The sequence below is a fragment of the Fusarium oxysporum genome, chromosome 11 (assembly GCF_000149955.1).
Source record: "Fusarium oxysporum f. sp. lycopersici 4287 chromosome 11, whole genome shotgun sequence".
NCBI lineage: Eukaryota > Fungi > Ascomycota > Sordariomycetes > Hypocreales > Nectriaceae > Fusarium > Fusarium oxysporum.
In genome coordinates this window covers 86950-112799 of record NC_030996.1, presented here as the reverse complement: position 1 = coordinate 112799, position 25850 = coordinate 86950, and the positions used below count along the sequence as shown (strand labels likewise).

Sequence of the window (25850 nt, the reverse complement as noted above, 5' to 3'; positions counted from 1 at the left end):
ATCTCCTTTGGTCCCCTAGTCCGTGCTATCTGACGCGTTGCCCTGACTCAAAATTTCCTCTCAGAACAGTAATAGGGTTGATCGCAATACTCGGTAGTTACAACAGCTTCTCCATAGTCCCCTCCTCAGCCAACTTGTAAGCCTTGGAAAGCGACTCGCTCACTCGTTCATGAACGAGCTTGGTCAAGATAACCTGGCTTATAACCAAGGAAACAAGGACTAAGAATATGCTTTAAACTATTTGTAGCATAGGTCTGCTCAGGTACTCGATTATCGCACCAATCCACGTTTCAGACGCAGAACCCACTATGGGCAGGGCTTAGAAGTTTAACTTGTGGGCTCGCGAGACAGATCTCTTCTGTATCGAGGTACTATCTCCGACTTTAATCGGCAAGTGAATTTCGATGATTTCAGCAAGCATTACTCATCAGAATCCGGACACAGTGTATACAACGTACAGACTGTCGATGATGAAATTTAGGATTTGGTAGCGGCCGCAGATGAAGACCAACCGAGGTGAGAGTGTCGATCAGGCACCAATACTTCGGCATATTCTTTGTGTATCATTGCCTGCGAATTTGCTATCAAAAGATCTGTTCATGCTTGGCTAGAATCACTGGCTTGTTGTACAACTTTCTTGCAAGATGAGCTCCAAACAGACCGCCCTCACAGAGACGAAGCAATTTCGCTCGACTTCCTGGAACGTCTGGCTATTTCTTGCTGTCCTGACTGCCTTTACGATCATTCTTCTGTTCTGGCACGACAATCTCCATCCAGTATTATCATACTGGCCTGAATGGAATGCCCCAACTGAGAAGCCTCACGCTTTGATTCGTAGCTATTGTCTGGAAACAGGTGTAAGATGGATGAATCCAGATGGTGGTCGGTGGAGAGTCATGTTCACTTGCAATGGCCAAACACCATGTCCAATTATTTATGCTGATGAAGGTGATATTGTCAAGTTGTCCGTCACAAGCGATATTTACGTGCAGTCCTCAATCCACTTGTATGTCATCAGCTTCTTGACCAGGAGACGTCTGGCTAACAAGATACTTCGAGATCCGGAATTGGGCACAAAGAGTAAGTTACGTTTCCAAATACTCATGACATCAACTAGCTCAACTCTCGGTAGGACTGTTGGTTCCTGGAACGATGGAACAGCGGTACTATCTGAGGTAATCGTCGACCTTGATGGGACTTCTGTGTAGCTGTCGGTAACATATTGTAGTTTCCAACTCTTCCAAGGAGTAATTGGACCAACGCATACGACACATCAGGATCATGGGGGCTGAACTGGTTCATCGATCATACCACGACAGCTTCGGCCGACGTAAGTCAGACAACTCACGAGCCCGCTATGGCTCTTATTCACAACAATGACTGACATTTCTCGCAAGGGACTTGCTGGAGCTCTTTACATAGCACCTTCACCAGACCGCCCTAGACCATATCACCTAATCACAAACGACACTCTTGAGCTGCGCCAAATCAACCAGGCGGAACGCGAGATCCAACACCTTATCATTCAGAGCCATCAACATCGCGACACAGTTTGGAAGCTACTTCGAATGAGAGCCGAAGGTTCAGAGTACTACTGCTATGATTCCATTCTGGTGAACGGTATGTATGCAACAACTTTGCTTTGTTAACAACGAGCTAATCGCACAACCTTAGGAAAGGGGCGTGTGCATTGCCGTCAGCCAGAGTATGATCATATCAAGGGGCAGAAACTTGATCAAAAGGGCTGCATTCAGCCCCCAGGCCTGCCAGACGAGACCTGTAAGCAAAGCTTGGCAGACTACGAGGTATAATCCCCTTTTCTGGACATATCGTACGTCGACTTACCATTACGAAAGGTTATCGAAACCCAAGGTCGGAAGTACATGATGCTGAATCTGATGAACATCGGTTTTGAGCATTCCGTCAAAGTGTCTATTGACCATCACAAGATGATTGTCGTGGCTAACAATGCCGGCTTTATCGTGCCTGAAGAGGCAGATGTAGGTCCATTCTTTCTCGATTGCGAATTCAACTGATGTTGGGCAGGTTTTGCATATTCCAAGTGCAAGCCGAGTGACGATTCTGGTCCGTCTCGATGCTGAGCCAGGTGACTATGCTATTCGCATTTCTTCAACCAGTGTGCTGCAGAACCTCCATGGCTATGCTGTTCTCAGATATCCTGTATGTGTAAGCACGTAGTGATGTACCCAAATATGGCTAACTGCCACAGGCGAAGCGTTTGCCCCAATATGGCGAGCCCATGGCGCTCCCTTCAGTAGCGCCAGGTCTAGTCTGCGTTCTTCCCGACGGCGGCACGCAGCCCAACTGCAGCACAGCAGAAGGTCAACTACTCCCACCTTATCCCCCGCAACCACCACCATCAGCGGGCAAACAACATCTAGGCAAAGCAGACTTCACGTTCAGACTATCAGCAGGGTCTCAGCGATCAAAGACAGAAAAGTATGCCCCAGAATACTTCCTCAATGAGAAGCCATGGCAGCTGTACCACGGCTCGATGCTCCCTCTCTTGTTCCATGCACCCAACGAAACACTCGTCAAGCCTATCATCGGCAATCTTCCTCTGGGTTCTGTCGTCGACCTCATCATTGAGAATCAGATCAATGAGACGATTCCACTCTACAAGCACGGGGATCCGTCGTGGTTCCTGGGTTCGCGTGGGCAGCAGAGGTTCCCGGGAAATACAGTTCAAGATGCAATTGACAGTGACAGCAAGTCGCTGAACTTGCAAGATCCGGCGTTGGTCATTGTGCATGACTTACCAGCGCTTGGCTGGAGTGTCTTGAGATTCAAGGTGACATCGCAGCAAGCGACAATAATTCATGCTGCCAAGCTGAGATATTTTGCTGTAAGTTCATGTTCCCAGGCGGGCATCCACGGCTCACTTACTAATGGGGGACAGTTGGGCATGAGTGCGCTGATCTTGGAGGGAATTACAGAGGATACTCCGATTAAAGTCCCAGAGTCGGTGGTGAATCGGCCTCATGTTGAGTTCAAACCAGCTCATGACGGAATCTTTGGGTGAGCTTTCAGAGTCTAGGATGGATGTAGCCAGAGGGTGGGGATGGGCTTGCATACCTTGTGGTTCGAGCACTGGAGATATTCTGGTACATCAACAGACCGTCTGGCGGAAACATCATCATGATTATAAAAGGAGATATGAATAGACCTTGACATTATGTTAATTGGTTCACTTGCGATTCACTCCGGCTCGGTGGAAGTCTTGGCCACGACTAAGCAAGCTGTTCCACGCAAAGTTGCCATAGCCTTCATGTCATGGCAGATGGGTTAGGTGTCTACAATGCATCTACATAGCCCCCAATGTTACCTTCATCTAGCACATACGACCAAAGGTAGTGGAAAATACGGGATCCCGTCCGCTCTCCCATAGTCAAGCCACTAACCGGCGGATTAGTAGTTGGGTCGGTGACGACCAGCGAATCCCCGCTGTTGTATGTTTTTTGCCTGTCTCGACAAGTAGAAGAGGCGCTATTCTTTTTGGTGGACCCTGAGTGGGACGGTGATAGTTGATGTGAGGATGATGTCGCGGTTAGAGGGATGCTGAAACTCGGATATTACAGGAGAGATAGAGCATAATAGGCTTTCGAGAAACGAATCGAGAACAGAATGTCGCTACAGAGTAATCACGGAGGTGAGTCAATTGCGGAGATGTTCCAGGATGCTATGGTATCGAGTGGTCACGCTTTGAATGCCTGTCTAAAGGTACCGCAGCAAGACGTATCCTTGATTGCGATAGGTCTCATGCGTTCAACGACGGCGACGCCAGGTGGAAGATTGGTGCGAACGAAGCGTAAGCGGCGTTTTGGGTTTAGGTAGGCAGCGTTTCGTTCGCATCCCATATACGCGTGCAGGTGTTATCCTAGCATCTCATGGGGTTGGTGCTAGAGTAGGCAAATCGTAGTGTGTTCGGTCAAAAGGATAATGTCGCCGATTGCGATGGAGAGCATGCACAAGGTAGGGGATAGCATGGTCAATGGACGAAGATGATCGCTTCGCGTATACCGCAATGTCTTGACCTTCAAAGTGGTTTAGCAAGTAAATGTGATGCTTCATATCGACCACAATGAGTTCCCGCCTATTGCGACCTCATGACAACGCCATAGCACAGTTTGGTGTAATACCAAAGGGCTATTGTCGCGCCGTGCATCTGCCGCTGTTGGTGTGTTTGCGCATACTGGAAGGAACCAGTCGGTGGCGGACTCGTTCAGAGCATTCCGTCGATCTGCGCGGAATGCTCCGTCCCGCAATGCTAAGGGCCGGCGGGCGATGGCTTGCGCTGACCTGGTGGCGCAAGACGATTGGGCGAGAAGCAGCAACGCAGATGAAGCAAGCGTCAAGAGCAAAAGATATCGGTCGACGAGGCGGGTAGGACGTGGAGGAGGTTTCCAAGCAACCCTCAATCATTCAAGCCTCAGCGCGTACGATTTGGGGAGGGCATTTCGAGCGGTCGCGTGCTGGTGGCTGATTCGACGGCATCAAGCCTTGGCATAGGAGATCGTGTGTCGCATCGTGATGCACGTCTTGAGAGACTGTTGCTGATGAACTGCCATGGTCGACAAATGCGTGCTTCTCCCAAGTTGACTCCACGGCAAGGGTCACACCAAGGAGAACCCCGGATTAATCTTACCCCGCGCTTACTGTGCTTGAGTGTTAACCAGGCATTCGTTACCCTGCAGCAACTTCCGATATCTAGCAGATTAATCGCTATAGAATGTGTAGTATGATTACAAGCTTGAAATAATGACTGCAAGTAATCTAGTTTATGACATTTCAAGTCGTAATGCATTAAAAATTATGGAAATGTTCAGGAGAGCAAGTTCACTAAAGCGTTACCTTTTCGCATTACTGAATTCATGCAGACAAGGCTTATCGTAGATCTTCAGGGCTGAGGCAGCAATCCCTGTCCCGCGTCACCGTATCCGACTCTGATTGGCCAGTGGCAAAAGCCCCGCTGCAGGCTTTCACGTCAGACGCGTCTAAAAAGAACGACGTCATCGTCAATCGCCAAGGTTCGCATCACGATCTCAAATTCGCCTGCAGAGTCATCACTCACTTTGCGCCTCCATCGCCAAACCCTCTCATCCCCATAAACTCATCACCTTATCACCAAAACAACACCATCGCAAATAACTCGATGGACTTTTCCTGCCACGTCCGCATAAACAACGAATCCTCAGAGGATCTCCTCCTCGAAGACTCCGGCCTCGAGAGCGGGAATTGGCCATTACGTCAGCCCCTCAATGTGATTGAAGCGGGAACTCAACAGACCATTTACCTCGCGCAACCGAGCTGGGGAGGTTCGAAAGCATGGGTCACGTATGAAGCGAGATATGGTCAAGGATGGAGGAATTTCACGCTCGAGTTTGAGTGTCCTGCTATGCCGCTCTCAAAGAACCATGTCAAGGCGAAAGATTGCTCGAGGGTCTTTGAGATTGATGTTACGGATGTTCAAGAGCGGGGGAGTCCTTTGACTGGTATGTTTTGAGTCTTGTTATCGTGAGTGTGCTGACAGATTAGCGAATGTAACGATCCGAATGGATTCTAAAAAGTCTTTGGCCACCAAGAACGATGACTTCCGAGCAAACTATGACATCGGCGTCGGCGTCTCATTCCCCACGAAAATGGACATAAAATTCCCCGTTCACGAAAGCATCGTCGTAGCAGCATTTATCGAGTCCGACATGACTTTCCCCCGCGGAACAGTCTACAACAACATCAACGACAAGCAATGGGAGTTTTTCCGCGGCGTAGTCTGGAACGACGATCCGTCTTGTCTACTCTTCGAGGACGTCACCGAAGACAATCGCATGTTTGGCTTAGGTGTCGAGTGGCTAAATGCTTTCAAGTTTGGCGATGAGAAATGCATGACCAAGCGATCGCACATGGGAGATCTTCAGTTCTTTCACGGTATGGGCTCAGTGATGGGCGAGAAACCGCAGAAGACGCGCAAGAACATCCTTACGTGGATGGAGGTCATGTACAAGCTTGCATGCGGTGATCAAGGCATTTCCGAAGATGACACCCTCGACGACGTTCTACCCGGCTTCTTCACCAAAGAAACCGTCCCCTCAAAATCCGACACCCTCCGCGATCTAATCCTCGCCACAACACCAAAATATAAAGACGCCAACATCCGCAAACGCGCATTCGGCATCTGTCTCCACATGATCTCCGACTCCTACGCCCTAGGCCACACGCAGCGCCGTCTACGCAACCCGTCCGACCTGATCGAGCGCGACACAGCAGGCTACATACGCTTCAAGCCCGACACCTACGGCGACTGGGGCTCTATTCTTTGCTTCCACACATACAACGACCAAGACGGTGATCGCCATTCCCACTACGATGATAAAGACGGTGAACAAGATCCTGCGCCGAGGGATGTTACCACGTTTAATGAGATGATTGGAGCGAGGAACGCTATTGCTGGTTGTACGAAGATGATTAATCTGTTTATTAAGAAGACGCCTTGGAAGGAGGGTGTGAAGAAGTTTCTGGAGGATGAGATTTTTGTGCTGGACAGGGATGTTAAGCCGTCTGATCATTTTACTGACGAGAGTGTTGTTTCGTATGTTTATGCGCAGAGGGATGAGGAGATTGAGTATCGGGCGGGTTTGGAGAGGAAACTTGCTTCTTTGGAGGAGGGTGGACTGAGTGTTGCGCCGAATGGGTGCGATGGAAGGTCAACGGTTGTTACGGCGCTGGCAATGATTTGCCTTTTCATCAGCGCCATCTTCTTTACGTTCTTTACGATGAGGATTCACGGGCTTATGATGTGTTAGGGAAATGATGATTTGGGATTGAGGGCACAGGGACAAATTGGGATATTGGGTTAATGGCAATGGTTGGGACAGCGTTGTATTTATCATTATACCACTCCAAAATTGATAATTTGTAATACCGTAATCCAAATTCTGACCCATGTATCGTATTTGCCTTCGGCCCTTCGTCTCGTTCAATATCCATGACATCAGGCCGATGTCGGTCGAAGGGCCAGCGTGATCTTCACCTCGTGCGCCCATTATGCAACCACCTTCCGCGCCGTCTTGTAAAAGGTTATGAGTAATCTTGCTCACTGAGAGGTGTTTTGAATTCTTGACTTACCAATCAGAGATCATCAAACGACCATATCCAATCTTAGCATCCTCTTTCGACCATGGCCTATTGCGATCGTCTAAATGATCCAAACGATCAAACAAAACGTGTAGACGATTTTTCATATGGAACTGGTTTGCCCCTCCGATCTGTCCATTCTCTGAGAGACTTTGGTGGCTGCACGAGAGTGAAACGTCCTCGTCGTAGGGGTGCGTTCAATGGTGTTACATAGCAGTCGGTGCTGACTGGTCGTGCTGGGATGTGCAACCCGGCGGTTGAACCACGGTCTGTGTATCGAGAGATCATTGTGTGTGAGAAATATTAAGAGAGAAGTAGGCGAGCCTTGGAAAAAGTTGATGTGAGTCTGAGAGAACGAGTTCTGGCTCATGAATTGATGAAATGTTAATCGGGTCAGCAAAGTCAGAAACCAGTATTTTATCTCCAAGACGACACAAAGTTTATTTCCCTTTGAGTCTAACTTATTGAAAAGGTTCTCCTTGTAGGGCTAACAGCATTTTGGTTCAAGGGATTCTGCCAGAGGTGAATAATGCATCTTGCATATTTGTTTGGTGAAGTTATCGCCGCTGGAACTCACTCTTACTGGCCTGCACCTCAAAGTCAAACGCTAACTGAAGTTTGATCCAGTAAGGCACCTCGCCAAGTGTCAACAAAAAAGCATATTAAGGCTGTGTGAGCGGTCTAGTCCAGTAACTAATTCGCATGCACGCACAACATCCTTTGTTGTTAGCAGAGACGTAGAAGGTATAATAGTCTCTTGTTATGTCTCCTTCTGCTTACAACAAATAGGTCAATGGACCCCACTAGAAATGCAGAAAGAGAAATGAAAGGGAAAGAAATATATCATTCTTCAAACGGCATTGGAGCAGTAATCAACCAAAAAGACAAATTCGTAAGAACATGAAAAAGAACGGGCTCCACCGGGGATTGAACCCGGGACCTCTCGCACCCAAAGCGAGAATCATACCTCTAGACCATGAAGCCGATTTTAGTAATTGTTAACAAGCGGCTTCAAAATAAAAACTATATAGCCCGCCCAGTCTGGTCGTTTTCACAACAGCAGCATCATCAGCACAGGAAACTCCACGTGGAACTCCCTGTACTCCATGCCAGACACAGCCCTGAGACCGAATCTAGCTGCTCGTAAAGTCTCGTTCCCGTTGAAACACGATACCCGCGGCTTCCCGAGCTCTGGACCAAGCGGCACGCCAAGAATTTGTATTTCGCCATCAGGGTCAACACCATATCATATGCATCCTCTATCGCGAGTCATCTATCACAAAAGCTGCACCTCTTGGCCACTGCATATGTCAAAGATCACTCGGCAGTTACTATTAGGACCACTATTTTAGTCACCGATCACATCTCTCACAAACAATCCTCATCACCTGATGACTTCCTCAAACCTGGAAGCAGCATTTATGTCCCTCCAGTTCAAATCACACACAAAAGCACCTTCCCGATTAACCTTCGCTTAAACACAAAGTTATAGATCCAGACATTATAGCGTAGATCAGGCGTCACGAATAGCCCAATCGAGAAAACTGCGGTGCAGCTCTGCCACCGTAGTATTCAACGTTAATATCTCTTGCATATACTTTCGGGGAGCGCGCCACCCGCCAAGATGAGACAAACTCTACTAAGGTCTTTAATCTTGGCGTTGATCTTTAACTCGAATGGTTTGAAGCCCGTTATCAGTTATGAAATGCCGTCTACCGATTGGTCCACCATGTTCACATCCTTGCATACGTTCGTCAAGGCTCTGCGGGACGCCGGCAGCAAACCCCAGTTTATCACCGCGGCAATTGCGACGAACTCCATACCTATTCATTGCTAAGACTTGTCTGTTTCAAGAAGAGAAGGTGCAGAATCTCAATCCAATTGTGGATATTGGGGACAGAAATGACACAAGCCACGTTGCCGAGACAAGGATCTTGATTGGGGTTTGGTTGATAAGAACTGCAGCGCCGTTATACGCAAGGTCGCGGATGTAACGTTAAGAAAATACTCGAGTCAGTCGCACGTTGGAGTTTCCCAATGTAGCTGTGCTAGGGGTAGTCAAGATGAAACACGGCAATTCAAGGACAAGACGGTAATACCGGCACCACCTGATTCTTCACGGTCATATCCTTCAACCTTACCATCAATAGCCTCAACCTTGACAAAAAGAGGCGGAATGCCCAGAATAAAAACGGTGACGTCGTCATCACATTCCCTAAAACTATGCATAATCCGAAACTTAAATAGATACCAAGACTCTCGCTCGCAACACGAGGTTCAAAAACATCCCTGGCGACCCGCCTCGTTTCGGACGAGTTGACCCCCTGATAATGGTAGCCGAGCCCGCTGTATAATATGGAGAATGCAACGAATATGTCCCACCGCTAATCACGAGGTTTATTCTGTTAGGATTTGTATAATGATTTGCATTGCCGTAGCTGTTAAAAGCCCCCATGTCTCGCTCATTTTAGGTCCTGGGGAGTTTCTGGTAAAAGACTATGCACAATGGATGTTGACCCTTTGGTAGTTGCTGCCTTTGGCCCACCGCCTGAGGGGATAAATCTGTCGGCTAATAGTGAGGCCAAGAATGCTGCTGTTGTTCTTACCTTGTTGCTTATGTCTGCTTTGTTTTTGGCGGGACGCCTTGTGATTCGCACGCAGCAGGTTTATGGTTTGAGTCTTGATGACTATGCGATTATTGTATCGTGGGTGTTTGTGGCTGCTACTGGGGCCATGGTAGTAGTTGGTAAGTCAATTGGTTCTTTCAATTGATAATTACTAATATTGTCAGTTGGCCAAGCTGGCGCTGGTAAGCATGTCTGGGCACTCACAATAGATCAGATGGTTGAGGTCTCCAAGGTTCGTCAGCGCCATGTATTGACTTTCTCATACTAATGTTATTAGCTCTCATACATATACACTTACCTCTTTGCAATATCCGTCTTCACAACAAAAGTATCGATCCTGCTCTTCTACCGACGAATATTCAGTCGGGGTGGCCTCTCATTCAAGATCGCCTTTTGGTTTGGCACTTTTTTGGTGGCATCATATCCCGTGATATTCCTGTTCACCATGCTATTTTGCTGTACACCTTTGAGCCATTACTGGACACAGTTCAAAGGGACTGAGGGATCATGCATCGATGTTGGCCATTTCTTTGTCATTCTGGCCATTATCAACCTCTTCACCAACGTCATTGTGCTATTGATCCCGGTACCTGAGGTACTCAAACTTCAAATGAGTAGAGAGAAGAAGGGTGCTGTGTTTGGCATCTTGGCGCTTGGAGGCTTGTAAGTCGCAACGACTGGTTGTCTGAAGAATATTACTGACACGTCACAGAGTCTGCATCGCCAGTGCTGTACGCGTATACTATCTAGACGTCTTCTCCAAAGCCGCCGACAACACTTGGGCCATGGGTACCGTAGCCATATGGTCCTCCGTCGAGCCATCAATGGGCATAGTCTCAGCCTGCCTCCCCAGCTTCAAGTCGTTTTTGCGATACCTGCGCCGCAAAGGCGGTAGCAAAAGCAGATCAAGTTTCCCAACCATCTCTAACGGAGGAAAAGGAAACAGACTACGATTTGATGATGAGATTGCGCTGAGAAGTCAGATAGTTGGTGGTGAGGGAAGTATGCATAGTGGACAGGGAAGTGAGGCTGGAAGACAGATTTATGTCAAAACGGATGTTCAGCAGGTCATTACTGAGATACCCGAGGCGATGAGGCGAAGCAATGTTTGAAGTGATACCAATTGAGTTTTTGCTTTGCGCTGAATATATAGAAGCGACATTAACTTTATATCTTTAGCATTTATATGTGAAGATTTCAAGAATTAGTTTGGTGTCCGATGTATTCTATCGGTTCCAGTATCCCGTTGTCTGTCTCCCAATTAGAACTTGGAAACATTCGCTCGCCCAACATCGATACCAAATCTGCCAGGAGTCCTTTGACCTTCCTGTGCCTCATCTGGAACATCTCTGTCTCCCAATGTACTCTCACCATCATTCGGCTCTTCTGACTCCACCGAAGATTCTTCTTTCTGCCACCACCCAAGACTAAACACCCAGCCATCAAAAGCCTCCTTCAGCTGTCCATCAGTCATGTACTCAGCTCCTTGCGGTATAATACCAGCATCTCGATCGCATAGCTGAGATCCAGCCAGGAATGCCATGGTACTCGCAATACTACACGGATTGCGCGGAAGTGTTCCGTCTATCTTTACAAGAAGATAGCTCGCTAAACTGAGGAGGGCCATTAAACCTAGGAGAATTTGTAGTAGGAGCTTTGAAGTCGTGTGAATGGCGAGACGAGTGACTTGTGCCGATGTCGTCCCAGTTATCTCGGTAGCGACTGATGATGGCCTCGCGTTCGGCAAAGCTTCGGCGGAGATGAGATCGTCATGAGCGTTGCTGCTATTTGCACGAAAGTTGAGATCAATTACGTGTCTCATGTATTCACTGTAGTCTCTTTGGACAGCGCGAATCAACTTCTCAGTGTTGCTTGGCCCAAGGAGACTCTCCCTTTTTATTCTATTAGGACCATGCAGTAGGTGATCAAAAAAGGGGTCGTCGTCTTCATCAAACGTCCTGGTATCAGGTTCATCAATTGGAAACGGCGTTAGATCGGCGTCGAGAAAGCGTCCAGGCTGGTATCCGAATGCTTTGGACTTTGAGGTACCATTGACCCATCGCCATGCCTTTTCTAATTCCAGCTTCGGTGGATGTCGCTCATTAATCTCTCTGAGGGACGGATTGCCCGTGTATGTGACGGTTACAGGGACTTGTTCAAGTCCCTGAGTGCATACTAAAGCTGTCATGTTCCAATCGGATGTATCGTTGCTTCCCATCTGTCCAAAGAGCACCCCGATCGTCGGACAAGAGGCATTGGAACCAGTCAGAATTGCGTTCAGATCCAGGAACCTACCAACCCACCTCGGGGCCTCAAAAGCACCCCTTCCCTCCGTCACAGTGCCAAATGAGAAGGTGCCGTGTGTATCATGGCCTTCACAGCCTTCTGGACGACGAAGGGTTACTCTTGTGCGCTTGAACGAACAGTCCTGCTCCTCGTCATTGCCTACAAGACGACAGCCAACGTCCCTCCACATTGTCATTGTCAGATTCTCTTGTGGAGCTACGGAGCAGTCAAGTAGTGGCCGTAACCCTCCTATGGCGTATGTGTAGTTGGCAGATCGGTATATATCATCAGATATGGGAGTAGATGAGGTAAGGCTGACATGTGGTAGCACCAAATCTTGCCAAATGCTAGAGGACGTGTTGGCACCACCATATCGAACCAGATTGAGAATCATTGCTGCCCCGCCATCGTCAACAGCCCTAACAGGCCATGTAGACCGCCAATTTCCCACCATGGCAGAAAATGGTCCCTCTAAAGTGACAGGACCAGTGAGAGTCCATAGACCAGATACGATAATTGTGAGAAAGCTGCTCAAGAGAGAGGAGATGTTGGAAGCGGCGGGGCCAAAATGACAAGCCCTCAATGACTTGAAGAAGATCAGGAATGGAGACACAGAGAGCAAATGAAACAAAATGCTTCTTTCAGGTGGTGAATTGCCTCCCCGAAGACTGCTATAAGGAGCAAAGGCTGTTATAGTGAAGTCTAGGCTGTTGACCAACGTGGCTATGGCAAAGACAGTAGCCGTCGAAGCTATGCGTATAGTGTATGAAATGGAGGTTGAGTCGGTCCTATGCATATCAACAAGACCTTGCCTCTTGTTCGACAGTTGCTGTAAGAGTTCAAGACCTCCTATGGCCAACAAAGGAAATGCCAGTGTTGCGACGACGAACCAACGCCGCCCAGATATCGGGGTCCAGGATTTCCTATCCTTTAAGCTCTTTTGGTCGGACTTATCGCTCAGCAAGGGGCTTTCCTCAGTAGTTTCAACACCAAGATTCCCGGGAGAATTAGCAGCAGTCTTGAATGTAGTGTCTTTCAAGCTATCAGCTAGCTCCTTTTCGCTTGACTGCCCCTCGCTCCGTAGCAAATCATGCAGCGATGGACTGTTGATTAATATAGCGGCATGGCCAGCGATTGAACCGCACATAGAAGGGATCCAGAGACTCTCGGTAGAGAAAATGAGCATCAGTAAGCAGATTGCCGCCAATACTGAGAAGCCTGCAGCCATAGTACAAACAGCTAGAGCCCGCATATGAAGCCGAGATTCGCTTACCAAGCCTTTGGCGGTGCCATTTGTTAGTTTGTTCACTAGCAATGACTCTCGAGCAAACTCGTCAAGCAGCCCTTCTAGAATGTCAATGGAAATATTTCTGAGTACAAAGGGCTGCCAGAGAATGCTAGACTTGAAGTGTTCCCCAAGTTTTACAGCGATTAGCTGAGCAAATGCATCGCCAGCGCCACAGCCCATGTCAATGACACCAGGCTCGACTGTCATGATAGGTACATCCTTATCAACAACGAGAGCCGTCGACGAAGTGTCAAGATTTGTTATGAGCATTTCTGCCAGGGATGAGTTGGTCAAATTCTTCAACTGTCTTCCGCCATTCATCTCCACAGGATTCAACGAGACGTCCCCGGAAAGCACATCTAGAGTTGCGGAACCTGACACAATATTATACCCAATCTTGCATATAACAGCCGAATGATTGACGAGGCTTATGGCTTGGGAGACGTTATGCTCCGCGACATCCATATCAATCGTGTACTGCGCGACTGTAATCGCGTATCGAATGTCATGGTCCTCTAAATCATCTGACCGGCGATACTCAGCATCACCATCATGTGTAAGACTCGTTGAACAGTTTGCACGATGAAGACTGTATGCTCGGGGCGTTTCTCCGCAGGTCGTAATGTTGTAATCCGAAGCCCTATGATCAGGACAAAGATAAGCATCATGCCTTCCTGTAGAGCAAGTGTCTGAGGTCCAAGAGTACTCCACACGACTCCTACGAACATCAAAGTCGATAGATAAAGTGGCATCTTCGCAGGCGACATGTGGAACAAAAACATCAACGGGAGCTTCGAGTACCGTTAGGTTGAACACCGATTGTGGCGGGGTGAATCTCTGCGTCACTCTTCCACCAACAGTTTTCCAAGTAGAATCATTTGCCGCGGCATTGTTTAGGTGTGCGAGATAGTTCCAGATGCCCTGATCGGAGCCCCCGTTGAAGAAGACACAGTCTTCAAATTGCAAGGTTGAGTAGAAAGCCGGAGAGGTCCAAGCTTTCTCTGCGTCGAAAACATCTCGGTATGTGATGTTGAACAATTGATGGTGGAGGGATGATTGAACGGAAAAGAGGGTAGTGGAGATAAGGATAATGCCTTTGAGGAGGAAAAAGGACAAGATTGTCGCAACGACTCGGTAATGGCCAATTCTGATAGCGTGGTATGCGCTGAATGGCTGGAAGGGCGCAACATAATCGAGAAGCAAAGACTTGGATGCAAGCACAGGCCCAGATTGAAGTTCTCTCCAAGGTTCAGCTGATTTAAAATAATAATCGGCCCGTCTCCAGAGACTCAGGACGATGACAAGGATGGCCGTTGGGCCATAAGTCCAAGTATACTCGCTGGAGGAGAAGTTGAGCAAGAAACCATCCTGAGCGTCAGAGACGCACTTGAGAACAATAAGAGAGGCGGCCAGGGTGATGAAAATAGCACAAAACATGAGCAATGCATACTTGCTTAGCCAAAATGGCGGTTTTGTTTGCTTATCGGTGTTTGACGTAGATGTTCCTTTGGCGGTATTGTCAGGAAAAGGCTCATCCTCGGTAGGGCTCTGTTCAAAGAGAAGATGCGATCTCTCTGGAGCGCTGTCTGGGGTTGGGGCAGCCATTGAATATGGTGAGAGATTGATATATTGATATATTACGAAAAGAACGTGGAAGAGGATATTGACATGTCGTAGAACCCTCCCATTGTGGTATTTATTGACTCAAACTACCCAGATCTGTGTTTCACAACCCTATGACTAAATAAGCAGCGACTCCGATGCTGAAGGAGGCGATGCCTTTAGAGGTATCAGGGCTTAGACCCTTGTGTTCCGTTGGCTTATCCAATCGTAACTTGGAGTATAGACTCCTGTTTCACCTAGAGAGGAGCCGATGATAATAAATAGAGCACTACCAGGTGATTATAATGAAGCTGGTAAGTATATACTCTGCTCCGATGAAGATTACACAGGTAGATTAATGAAACGATTTCCAAGTAGTTTCGTTGATAATCTTGACAACTTTCCCTGACTTTACATGATTAATGGCAGCTTGAGGTGAGGGGGCATGTACGCCACCACATTACACAAGGGGCTGGCTGGGCGACACAGAGCATGGCTATGTCGTCAACTGTTGCATGTACAGGGAACACGAGCAAGAATATAATGATTAGCCGTGCAATCTTAGGTGTCTAAGTATATCTTCTCTACCGCAAAGCCCGACTCGTAAATGTCATTTCCGTCAATGGGTCGCCCACTCAGAGGTGAGGTACAGCCAAGCCGGTCAGCATTTCAAGGCTCAACAAACCCATAAATTGAAGGGGCAAGGTTGTCGGGTGTCACAGGGCTTATCGTTTGTATCCCATTACTAAGCCAATGGCAGGTTAAGGGCGGAGTCTTGTCTCACATGGCGAAAGAGGGTTTGGCAAGCCATTTATCGACAAATAAAGGAATGAATTAACAGGAGAGGTAGAAAAAAGATGCCTTCTGTGGGCTGAAGCATGATAATAGAACTTACTTACCAGACAAACCTGACATGTATTTGGCTTCATATTCCTGAACGGCGACTTGAAGTGAGAAGACTTGCGCCGCGGCATTAGGCAAATATCGACTCCGGTCACACAAGGCTGGCTGTACCATCATCTGTAACATACACTGGGCGCTGCACGTTACACAAACAGGCAACTACGGGCAGAATACGATACTTGGACTTGAAACTCCAGTGACTGAGTATACTAATAATAGCATTTAAACCTCTACATATCCAAAACCATACAAGAGTTTGCAGACACCGCCCAAATCAGCTGTCAGAAACCGTTACCAAAAGATCGGAAGGTCGACAGTCGTTTCCCAATCCATATTCGACTCTTTCAACTCTATCCTGTCAATGCAAGTACCAAAGATCTTATCCCACAAACGAGTCTGCTTGCCATAGTTACCGCTCGCCTTCCAGCCCTTCCGGTGATGAAGATCATGGTCTTCAATCACAAGCTCAGCATCAAGCAGACGAAGCAGCCAGCTCAGAGTGCCAGGTGGTGACGTGTAGACACGCAGGCCACTATGGCCACCCAGTTCGGTAAACATGATATACTGGTGGCATATCCACCACTCGTAGAAGCCCATAGAAAGACCCATGAACTTGAGAGAAAAATATGTCGCAAGTGGGATGACGGCGATGTCGAAAATCTCCTGTTCGAAATCGGCGTAGAGTGTCAGGAGCGGGTTGGGGTGCTTGGTTAAGTGATGCGTGCGGTGGTACTTCCAAAGACTGCCGACCTCATGCATGAGTCTATGGTACCAGTAGAACCAAAAGTCTAGCACGATGCCGTACAGGCCAATCTCCAGTGGTAGCCAAACCCAGCTGATGGATGAAGGAGCTTGGGCGGTGCGGTAGCTGAGAAATACAGTAAAGACAGGGCGAAAGCTAGAGGTGGCGATGAGGCTCTTGACGACCTTCGTGACACCAACATCAGGTACTCCGTCTCTCTCATGTAAATCACCATCCAAAAAGCCCGTCTGGTGTCCCACTCGACGAAGAGCATGTAGTTGGTGCACTGCAGCGACCTTGAAAGCGATACTGTAGAAGATAAAGGCTTGGATGGGCGTGAGGTTCTGGCCGGTGTATAAAACATAGGCGTGATGTATAGCCATCGGGACGAGTGAATGCACAAGCACCCAACGGTGCAACTGCCACTCTGGAGTATATGGAACTTTGTCTCGCTTCTGGTGCACAGGTACGTCTTTGTCCAGAGTGACGTGGTGAATGCCCAGGATTTCGAAGAACCAGTGCGACCATGTCCAGCTGCTTTTATCGGCTCGGCGCCAGGTAGACTTCATAGAGTCTTTCGGGTTCTGTCTCGACTTTACGCTGAGGGATGGATTTGCATCGAGACGTGACGAGTTAGACTCGTACACGGCGGTTGAGGATCGTGAAGCCATTTTGCGTGTATTGTAAACACTGATGAAGATGGAGTTCGATTATCTTGGTCCGTCGAGGAAGTTGGGTTTAGTCTTTATATAATTAATCATGATCGTTGGCTGCCACATGTAAATCTGGTTACATTTTGTCATTTGGTTTGCTTAGTTTCTGTGTTCTTAGTGGACTCAACCTCTGTCGCTAAACTTGGACTACCGTGTTAGTCAATTAAGACTAGAGTTGCCGAGGTTCTGCAGATCATCAGTGCACACGTCAATGGGCACCCCTAATTCGGTACTGGTTTGCGATGGGGGAGGGGTATCAACACTGACTGGCCTGATTATGCACCATGGTGCAGAGACAAGCTGAATGTGCCATTCATCGCCTCTTGAATAACGTCTATCGATTCATTGAGCATGACTGCTCAAGGGCAGCTTTACTAGAAAGGAGCAAATACGGTATTTCCTTTTTGCCGGGGGGAAAGGCGTATACCAATATAGTCGTGACCCGAGCTCGTTTGTGCGATCTAGATATCGCACATGCTGAGATTCTTCGTACCTTTGCCACTGTGGCCATTAGTTCATGCGCAAATCTGTCTGTCACGTCCTGATCGAACGTTCCAGTTGAAGCTCGGAGGTTTTGTGTCCTTCTATGTCCATTGACGTGATGTTCCACGTCATCAAAGTAACCTTGGATCTAATCTACTAGTCGCACCTTCTGTCATAGCACGTGTCAAGTAAGCCCACGAAAGCGAGGGGCACATCCTCTTGCTTTGGAAGGGCAAAATAGAGTGCGCTCCATTGCGGGTACTAACAGTTCACATCGCAAGCTAAACTCAAATAGTGCTCGGCGTCGGCTCACGCTACCGACCACATGGTCCCACTACTGGAACTAGTACAGCACACAGTTACGGGGCAGATGCAACCTCTTTTGGTTTGTTCCCAAGCGGGCAACTGTCAAATGCCAGAATCTGTTGGGACATAACCTGGTTCTGGTACGGGGAAGCTGGCCGTGGCTGATTATGTGGCTGGGGTTGGAACTTTAGTGGCTGTGTTCTCTGCTCCCGAGGCTGACAAATAACTTGTGTTGCTATGTATCGACCGCCGACATTACATCCATCATATGAAAACAAGCTTGAGTTACCTGATTCAAGAACACATGTCGAGTTCATGCCTCTATAAAAGTACTGTACGTACCTTGGCTTACAGCCATGCCGCTCCACCAATTAGAAGCGCCGGAAAAAGGATGGAACGAAGTCCGGAACAGCCCCACTATCACTACACGTTCATGACACGACTTCGCTCGTCTTTCACGGCCTTTGAGGTATGAGCAACATGCCTTCCCTTGAGAGGTTGCCACCTGAAATTCTCCAAGAAGTTTGTAGTTATCCACTAGGTACTCATCGTGATGCTGACCGGACGTAGGTTGTGTCGTACCTCCACGATGGCTATGAGCGACATCGCTTCGGTGGATACGATCCTCCTCTAGGCCAACACGAGATAGCAGGGATCAAGCGACGCTCGTACTTAGCATCTCTGCGTGCCGTAAATCGTCTATTCTGCCAGATCGTCACACCCATTCTCTTTCAGCACGCCATCATTTACTCCGGCAGTGTCATAACAAGATGGGGTGTAACCGCCGTCACCAGCAAAGGCGTTACCGGCACTGCACGTCTTGTAAGACTCTCAAAGGATCCTTCACTTCGCAAAATCGTCCGCCGTCTGGAAATCTGCTTGAAAGTGCGCGGTCCGAATGATTTCCAAGATTACAAACCTGCGATTGAGGAGAAAGATAAGGACCTGGAATATCTAGCACGATTAGGCGCTGTGATTCACAGTGCACTACCGAAATTTCCGAATCTCAAGGCTCTGAAGCTTAACTTTGAGGATATTCCTTACAATTTCAGACAAGACTTTGATGACCCGGGTCAGGGCAGTTGTTGTTAGGTTCAAGACACTCAGAATTTCTTTGAGTCTCTATCAACTGCTCTTTACAGATCTGGACTCAAGAATCTGGAAGAACTCGACCTCTCCTTACCCCTCGCCTATGACTTTGGGCATTTTCTTGACGATGATGAAGATGGAGGTCCTCGCTCCCCAAAGACATTCTTCAAGCAACTCAAGCGTCTGAGTGTTCACTATGGACACTGTACTGAGGAAGACGAAGACTTGGAATTTCGGTATAACCATTCTAATGACAAGTACGATAAATACGTCCGACAGTTGATTCCACTAGCGACAAATCTGAATACCCTCAAGGTGAAGGGACCCGATGTATTGGTGCTGGACTCATCAGTCCTGGATCCCTTGAGCCTGGAAGTACTGGACTTGCAGAGCCTATCCATAACGGGGGAAGCACTCATATCTCTCTTCGAGCGGTCTACAGCTCTGCGAGAAGTTGTACTCATGGGAGTCTACCTCGAGTCCGGCACATGGCAAGAAATACTCACAACCTTGAGCAAAACGACGCTTACAGCATTCTACATCGAAACATGCGGCTATCAAAAAGAAGGCGACACTATACTACATGTCCCCGTCAACCTAACCACCCAAGCCAATGAGGACGATAGTTATATCGAGACAAATCGCACCGAAGACATCGACGCATGTGAATTGGTCTTTGCGCGGGTCCATGAGAATATGCGCCAGATACACGGGAGTAAATACGATGAAGCGGCAGCTGAGAAGAAGAGGAAAACTCTGCACGAGGATATTATTCGGAAGACAGGGTCGCTTGGGGAGTTTTGTAGAAGGTTCTTTGCGGAAATAGACGAGGATGAGGATGATGATTCTTCTGAGATGGATTCTTCTGAGGATGGGACAAATATAGCTGATTTCCTGGAGATTGCGTTTGGTGGGCGTCCTGGGGATACCTCTGATGACGAAGATTCGGACCTTGACTCTGATGACTCTTCAGATGTTGTTGATTCGTCGGATTCGGGTTCATCTGACGACGAGTAGGTTGTTGCTTTTCATGGACTGTATTATCTTGCAGCATCTCGACTTCCGAGAAGGCAAAAGCTGTGTAGCTGTTTCTGAGGGGAATAAATGAGATTCTGGAGCTAGCTTTCGTCTATTTCACTTGTAATATCAACCTTCCTTCTGATGATCAAGACCTTCTTAATAACTAGATAATTACCAACCCAGCGCCAAAAAGCATGCTAAACAGCACCGCAATCATTGAGATAAGCCCACCGCTCCTCAACAGACCCGAAGCTCCATTATCATCATCCTCTTTCTTATCATCGTCATCATCACCGCTTTTCCCATCGTTACTTTCATCTCCAACCCCAGTTGGCTTCAAATCCGACTCCTTGTAAACAAGCTTCACTGCAGGAAAGCGTCGAACTACCGCAAGTTCGTCGTACTCGAATCTTGGCTCAGTTTGCACAGCGGACATTGGCCAAATCACTGAAGTTGGGCCCACTGTTACCGCCGAGTATAGATAATGCGACACCTTGCTTCCTTCTACCGTGTAGACGGAACGTATAGCGCTTTGGGGTAGGTATTTGATGCATACTTCTGTGTATGTTGCTGATTTCAAGGGCTCGATTGATGAAAAGCAACCTACTCCCTTTTCAGCAACCCAGCCACTGCGCAAGCATTAGACAACAATAAGAGGTGAAGAGAGGAAGTGGGATGTACCTAGGGCAGCAATATGCAAGCGTCTCAGAGGGACCCAATGCATTAAGCCATATCTGTTCCAGCGGCATATTCGGATCAGTAACAGACACGCCTGGCAGTGTGCTCCTCGTCTGCGTAAAAACACCACTCTTCTCAACAGAGCCTGTTTCGTTGCCATGCGCCAACGTGCCAGCTGTAGTCCAGCCTTTGGGACAAGCTATGCCAGGCGAGTAGTAGTCAATAGCGCCTTGACCTCCGTATTCATTCAAGTAGGCGACCTGTTTGTCATAATTGGAGCCAGGTGGCAGACATTTCCCCATTGAAGCAGTCTCGCATGTCGGAGCTCCGTACCCTTCTGATATATAGTCGGGTTTCGCGAAGAAGATTTGATCTGTCGTTACTGTTGTGCAGCTTGCGGGGGGCGTATATGTTGTTGTTAGTGGACCGTTGTTCGTGAGTCCAATGCCAAAGTATTCAGTGGCGGTTGGCATCGTGAATAGCTGTATGGAGACCTCTGAGAGCTTAATTTAGAGTTAAGTATTGAAGGTCTTTGAAAAGTCGGAAATACTATGTAACTCACTGGGAAGTCCTTAATATGTTCCTGGCTGCTGCACCTTACGATGCGGCGCAGTAACGACCAATTGGAGAAGCTGTAATCTCACCACCTGCCTCTTCGAGCTTGGTAACAACTCAAGAGATTTCTTCCTATTGGTGGAGTTCTAGACTTTGCCATCCGACATTTGCAGCCGAGGCGGCTTGAGCATCAACTTTGCATTAGTGTAGTATCTCTAAACTTGGACAAATAGCGAGAGACACCAACTCTGTGAAATGCCCATCTGATTTAGCTAGCAAATAAGAGAAAGGAGGAAAACAACGTCTTTGATTCTAAAGAATAGCCCATCTACTATTAATTACTTCCTGTCTTAATAACAAGCTCGTCGTTTAAGGGCTTCATCTGGGTTGGCTCCATGGGCTAGCAGATCGACTTGCAACATGCACATGGACCATAGCCTCAGAGAAGAAAGATCTGGCACCTGGCATCTTGCACTTCAGATAATGAGCTCGAAAAATAGTAAGGTAATATGGATTCCTCCAAGATCATGCAAAACCTCACCTTTGTTTGAACTGCGGGGGTAATGCCGCAAATATGGCCAATAAGGGGCGGAATAGATAAGCAGCTGACTACGACGTGCATACAGCCAGTCTCACTGGCATGGGGACGAGGCTGAGCTTGAGATAGCAACAGTTATCTGTCTTTCTTCACATCTTATGCTAATGCCAAAGAAAATGAGCGAACATAATCCCAAGCCGCCTAGCGCGAGTCTGCTGGATGAGGAGGGCATTTGTATGCTCTCCCTCGATGGCGGCGGGGTACGCGGCCTATCTTCACTATATGTCCTGAAAAGAATCATGGATGGACATAACGCCAAGAGGGAGAAATTAGGACAAAGTCCGCAGAAGCCAGCGGATATCTTTGATCTAATTGGAGGCACGAGTACGGGCGGGTAAGGTTTGCCAGAAAGGACATATGATTGCGCTATTACTCACCTCCTACCAGACTGATCGCCATAATGCTTGGAAGGCTACAAATGGACGTTGATGAATGCATTTCGGCTTATAACGACCTTATCAAGGTGGTCTTTAGCAAAGAGGCAAGGGTCCATCAGTCAAAGTTCAACCTTCTAGGGCAGACACAAGCTCGATTCGATTCCGGAGGACTCAAAGATGCGATAGAGAAGACTTTGAGGGATAGGGGGCTGTCGCCAACAGATGATATGGTTGATAGTCGCGAGCCTGGCTGCAAGGTGTAAGTATTCCCTGGCGTGCCCTGTTGACAAGTTTCCCCGATGGATCACAGTATTGATTCTTGAAATCGGGCAGTTTTGTGTGCGCCACCTCAAAACTCGACGCGGCTACATATCGATTCAGAAGCTACACCAGCCATAACAGCTTTCTCAACGCAACTATCTGCCAAGCGGCTCGAGCTACATCTGCCGCCACGACTTTCTTCAATCCTGTCTCCATCGGAGGCATGAAATTTATCGACGGAGCTCTCGGGGCCAATAACCCTGTTGACCAAGTCGAAGAAGAAGCTAGGGAGATTTGGTGCCCAAACACTGGGAATTTACAGCAACTAGTTAAGTGCTTCGTATCGATAGGAACGGGCAAACTTCCGACATACAACATTCACGATCGAATTGACAAATGCATAGCTACGCTGGCTAAAATGGCAACGGATGTCGAAAAGACAGCAGAAGCGTCGATGAAGAGGTGGAGACAGCACCTCGATCAGGGAAGATACTTTCGATTCAACGTGGACCACGGATTGCAGACTGTAGGGATGAAAGAGTATAAAAAGAAAGGCGAGATCCAGGCGGCAACTTACAAGTATCTAAACAGTCAAGTCCAGAGTTCCTCTGTTCAGAGATGCGTTGAGAATCTAATATTGAAGAAGAGTACGTATTTCATAATGGCCTGAGACTATTATCAACTAATGACTTCTTGTATAGAACTTACTGGGCTGGACTTTGAGCTCAGAAGCACGGTAGGTGCACTCCAAAATCCTGGTCTTCTAACGAGGCATTTACGTTTCTTAGCATGAACAAGACCTCTTATCACCAAGCCCAAATCCACAGAGCCCAGAGAACCCTCAAGAGAGTCAGTCTCAACAGCCTGCATCTCGGCAAATAAAGTCCCCACCACAGCCTTGCTTCTTCGTACCAACGAAGCTACCCCCTTCCGCTATAGACAGACCCAAATACCTCAGAAAACTACAGGCCGCCCTCCCCCAAGATCGACATCAGAGAGCGGCACTGGCAGGGCTCCACGGATCCGGCAAAACTCAAATCGCAATTCAATTCGCAGAGTGGGTTCATTCAGCATACCCCGAATACTCTGTCTTTTGGCTGTCAGCAGACAATCTTGAGGAGTCCTACTCACGGATCACACAGAAGTTGGATCTATTTCGCCGCTATGAACATCAGTCCAAGTCTTCCGATGCAAGGGTCCTTTTACATCGTTATTTATCTACAGAACATCTTGGAAGGTGGTTCCTCATCATTGACGACGCTGATACCGACAACTATTCATTAAACCCTAGTGCTCAGCCTAGGAGTGCTTTCAGTAATCTTCCTGATAGCAAGGAAGGCAATATCTTGTTCATTACACATTCGATGAAAGCTGCAACCACTGCTGTGGGAAATCAAGTGAACAAGGTCATCAAAGTCGAAGGACTGGAAAACCCAGATGCAATCTCCATTCTGAGACAGTCCCTGTTCAACAGGAGGCTGCTTGCAGATGAGGACATAGCTCAGGAGCTACTATCTGAGCTAAATGGCCTTCCTTTGAGTATACAACAGGCAGCAAGGTACCTTAACAACCATGCCCATCTCACGATACACAAGTTCCTGGATTTGTTGCGCAGCCCCAGTCAAGATGCATTCCCGTTCATCTCACCAGAGTCCAACGGGTTAGGCGGAGGGAGAGATTCCCAGGACTCCTTACTTAAGACAGCCATGAAATTATTCGAGGCAATTAAGAAAGACAACACACACGCCGGGACGCTACTTGAGTTTATTTCTCAAATTGGACCATCATCCATCCCAAGAACAATTCTTGCTGGTACTGGAATCAAGGGTGGAAAGGCCGAACTCGAAGAGTCTATCGGTACACTGTGCAGCTTCTTTCTCATGGCTCCAAGGCAAGGGGGGAATATGTTCGATATATCCACCGTCGTTCATCTATGCATGCGAGCATGGGTTAAACAAAAGAAAGCTTCTAAGGGCCTGACGGAAACAGTGACAAAGCGCCTCAACGAGCTTATCCCACAGGTGGAGTGGTCGAAGCGATTAATTTGGAAAAAGTACGAGGCTCATGCTATTCGAGTCCTTACTGGATGTCAAGACCACAACCTGAAATTCGATGAGCGCTTTCAACTTGCGTGCAAAGTCGGATCCTGGCTTTTACGAGAACGGGATGTCAAGGGAGCAATTCCATGGCTCCAGCAAACTCTGGGTTGGGCAAGAAAGTCCTCATTCAAAAATACCCAGCGACGCCTTCGCATCCAACTCGACCTTGCAGAAGCCTATGCAGAAACAGAGCAGTCAGCAAAGGCGATCCAGCTCACGGAAAAGGCCTTGGCATTTCAGGAAAAGCACCTTTCAAAGGATGGCAGCAGCGTATTGGCGGTGTCATGCGTTCTCGCAAAAAGCCATCGTTTTAACGGTGCGCCAAAGAAAGAGATTGATCGCTTAGAAAAGCTCAAAAAGGTTGACAATAAAAGAAGCGCAATGGAGAGGTTGACACTTCTGGGTGAGCTTGGGAAATGCTACAGCTCCGCTAAAGAGTATGAGAAGGCAATCGAAAATCTTGAGATGGGGGTAGACGCCGCGGGAAGCAAAATTGCAAAGGATGATCCGATTCTCATTTTCGTCAAGAATCATCTTGCCTATGCTTATGGGCAGAGAGGTCAACACAACGAAGCCATTTCTATTCTAGAAGAGACCCTGCCAATCCAGGAGCAGATCTTAGGCAAATCACATTCCGAAACCCTCATAACTCAATCACACCTAGCCAATCAATACCTGGAGACCAAAGAGCTGACAAAAGCAATTTCGGTTTTGGAGGAGCTTGTCCCTATTCAAAGGAAGACACTTGGGCAGATGAACAGGGAGACCATGTGTTCTGAAAATCAACTGGCAGAGGCATATTTTAACAAACAAAACGTGTATACAGCTTTGAAGTTGTATGAACACATGCGTCTCGTACGTCGGAATTTGGGTCAAAGTAATGAGCATAGAAAGTGGGCGGAAGCGGGTTATGAGAAGTGTGCCGAGACCTGGAAGTGGACTTGGATGCGTAGATGATGCTATTGAATCGCCAACATCCCATTCATCTCAAGTAATACATTTGCATGGCCATGTAAATTGCGTTGTTATGATATACTGTGCATTTTATCATCCGCCCTTCCGTGCTCTGTT

General features: G+C 47.9%; 9 protein-coding genes and 2 non-coding genes across 12 annotated transcripts; 7 read left to right on the top strand and 4 right to left on the bottom strand.

Moving 5' to 3' along the window:
* Positions 1 to 644: 644 nt before the first annotated feature.
* Positions 645 to 3043, top strand: FOXG_22464 (uncharacterized protein; the record flags this gene model as incomplete). Its single annotated transcript, XM_018402869.1, has 10 exons — positions 645 to 1006; positions 1060 to 1080; positions 1133 to 1175; positions 1229 to 1330; positions 1398 to 1620; positions 1675 to 1805; positions 1857 to 2000; positions 2047 to 2181; positions 2231 to 2866; positions 2921 to 3043. 10 exons carry the CDS (start codon positions 645 to 647, stop codon positions 3041 to 3043), a joined length of 1920 nt encoding a protein of 639 aa, XP_018257106.1.
* Positions 3044 to 3361: 318 nt separating this feature from the next.
* Positions 3362 to 3477, top strand: FOXG_22463. The gene has a single exon (XR_001936442.1). It is a non-coding gene; the product is annotated as a 5S ribosomal RNA (ribosomal RNA).
* A 1561-nt stretch (positions 3478 to 5038) lies between these two features.
* Positions 5039 to 6963, top strand: FOXG_16510 (uncharacterized protein). The gene is made up of 2 exons (XM_018396527.1): positions 5039 to 5513; positions 5557 to 6963. The coding sequence occupies exons 1-2, from the start codon at positions 5174 to 5176 to the stop codon at positions 6819 to 6821; spliced, it is 1605 nt and encodes a 534-aa protein (XP_018257105.1). The 5' UTR covers positions 5039 to 5173; the 3' UTR covers positions 6822 to 6963.
* Positions 6964 to 8064: 1101 nt separating this feature from the next.
* On the bottom strand, positions 8065 to 8136 carry FOXG_22462. The gene has a single exon. It is a non-coding gene; the product is annotated as a tRNA-Pro (tRNA).
* Positions 8137 to 9469: 1333 nt separating this feature from the next.
* FOXG_16509 (uncharacterized protein) lies at positions 9470 to 10998 on the top strand. 2 transcript variants are annotated; one of them, XM_018396525.1, is made up of 4 exons: positions 9470 to 9898; positions 9944 to 10011; positions 10057 to 10442; positions 10492 to 10998. In XM_018396525.1, the coding sequence occupies exons 1-4, from the start codon at positions 9658 to 9660 to the stop codon at positions 10889 to 10891; spliced, it is 1095 nt and encodes a 364-aa protein (XP_018257103.1). In that variant the 5' UTR covers positions 9470 to 9657; the 3' UTR covers positions 10892 to 10998. The 2 variants fall into 2 exon arrangements, with proteins under 2 accessions (XP_018257103.1, XP_018257104.1); XM_018396526.1 differs by lacking the exon at positions 9470 to 9898 and having other exon boundaries at positions 9915 to 10011.
* Positions 10999 to 11040: 42 nt separating this feature from the next.
* FOXG_22461 (uncharacterized protein) lies at positions 11041 to 14790 on the bottom strand (the record flags this gene model as incomplete). Its single annotated transcript, XM_018402868.1, has 1 exon — positions 11041 to 14790. The coding sequence occupies one exon, from the start codon at positions 14788 to 14790 to the stop codon at positions 11041 to 11043; it is 3750 nt and encodes a 1249-aa protein (XP_018257102.1).
* A 1359-nt stretch (positions 14791 to 16149) lies between these two features.
* FOXG_16506 (uncharacterized protein) lies at positions 16150 to 17271 on the bottom strand (the record flags this gene model as incomplete). Its single annotated transcript, XM_018396524.1, has 1 exon — positions 16150 to 17271. One exon carries the CDS (start codon positions 17269 to 17271, stop codon positions 16150 to 16152), a length of 1122 nt encoding a protein of 373 aa, XP_018257101.1.
* A 1302-nt stretch (positions 17272 to 18573) lies between these two features.
* Positions 18574 to 19194, top strand: FOXG_16505 (uncharacterized protein; the record flags this gene model as incomplete). Its single annotated transcript, XM_018396523.1, has 2 exons — positions 18574 to 18624; positions 18673 to 19194. 2 exons carry the CDS (start codon positions 18574 to 18576, stop codon positions 19192 to 19194), a joined length of 573 nt encoding a protein of 190 aa, XP_018257100.1.
* An 852-nt stretch (positions 19195 to 20046) lies between these two features.
* FOXG_22460 (uncharacterized protein) lies at positions 20047 to 20208 on the top strand (the record flags this gene model as incomplete). Its single annotated transcript, XM_018402867.1, has 1 exon — positions 20047 to 20208. The coding sequence occupies one exon, from the start codon at positions 20047 to 20049 to the stop codon at positions 20206 to 20208; it is 162 nt and encodes a 53-aa protein (XP_018257099.1).
* Positions 20209 to 20278: 70 nt separating this feature from the next.
* FOXG_22459 (uncharacterized protein) lies at positions 20279 to 21668 on the bottom strand. The gene is made up of 2 exons (XM_018402866.1): positions 20893 to 21668; positions 20279 to 20840 (listed from the first exon to the last, which is right to left on the bottom strand). Exons 1-2 carry the CDS (start codon positions 21360 to 21362, stop codon positions 20375 to 20377), a joined length of 936 nt encoding a protein of 311 aa, XP_018257098.1. The 5' UTR covers positions 21363 to 21668; the 3' UTR covers positions 20279 to 20374.
* Positions 21669 to 22158: 490 nt separating this feature from the next.
* Positions 22159 to 25736, top strand: FOXG_22458 (uncharacterized protein; the record flags this gene model as incomplete). Its single annotated transcript, XM_018402865.1, has 5 exons — positions 22159 to 22376; positions 22430 to 22678; positions 22753 to 23327; positions 23382 to 23416; positions 23469 to 25736. The coding sequence occupies 5 exons, from the start codon at positions 22159 to 22161 to the stop codon at positions 25734 to 25736; spliced, it is 3345 nt and encodes a 1114-aa protein (XP_018257097.1).
* Between the last annotated feature and the right edge of the window lie 114 nt (positions 25737 to 25850).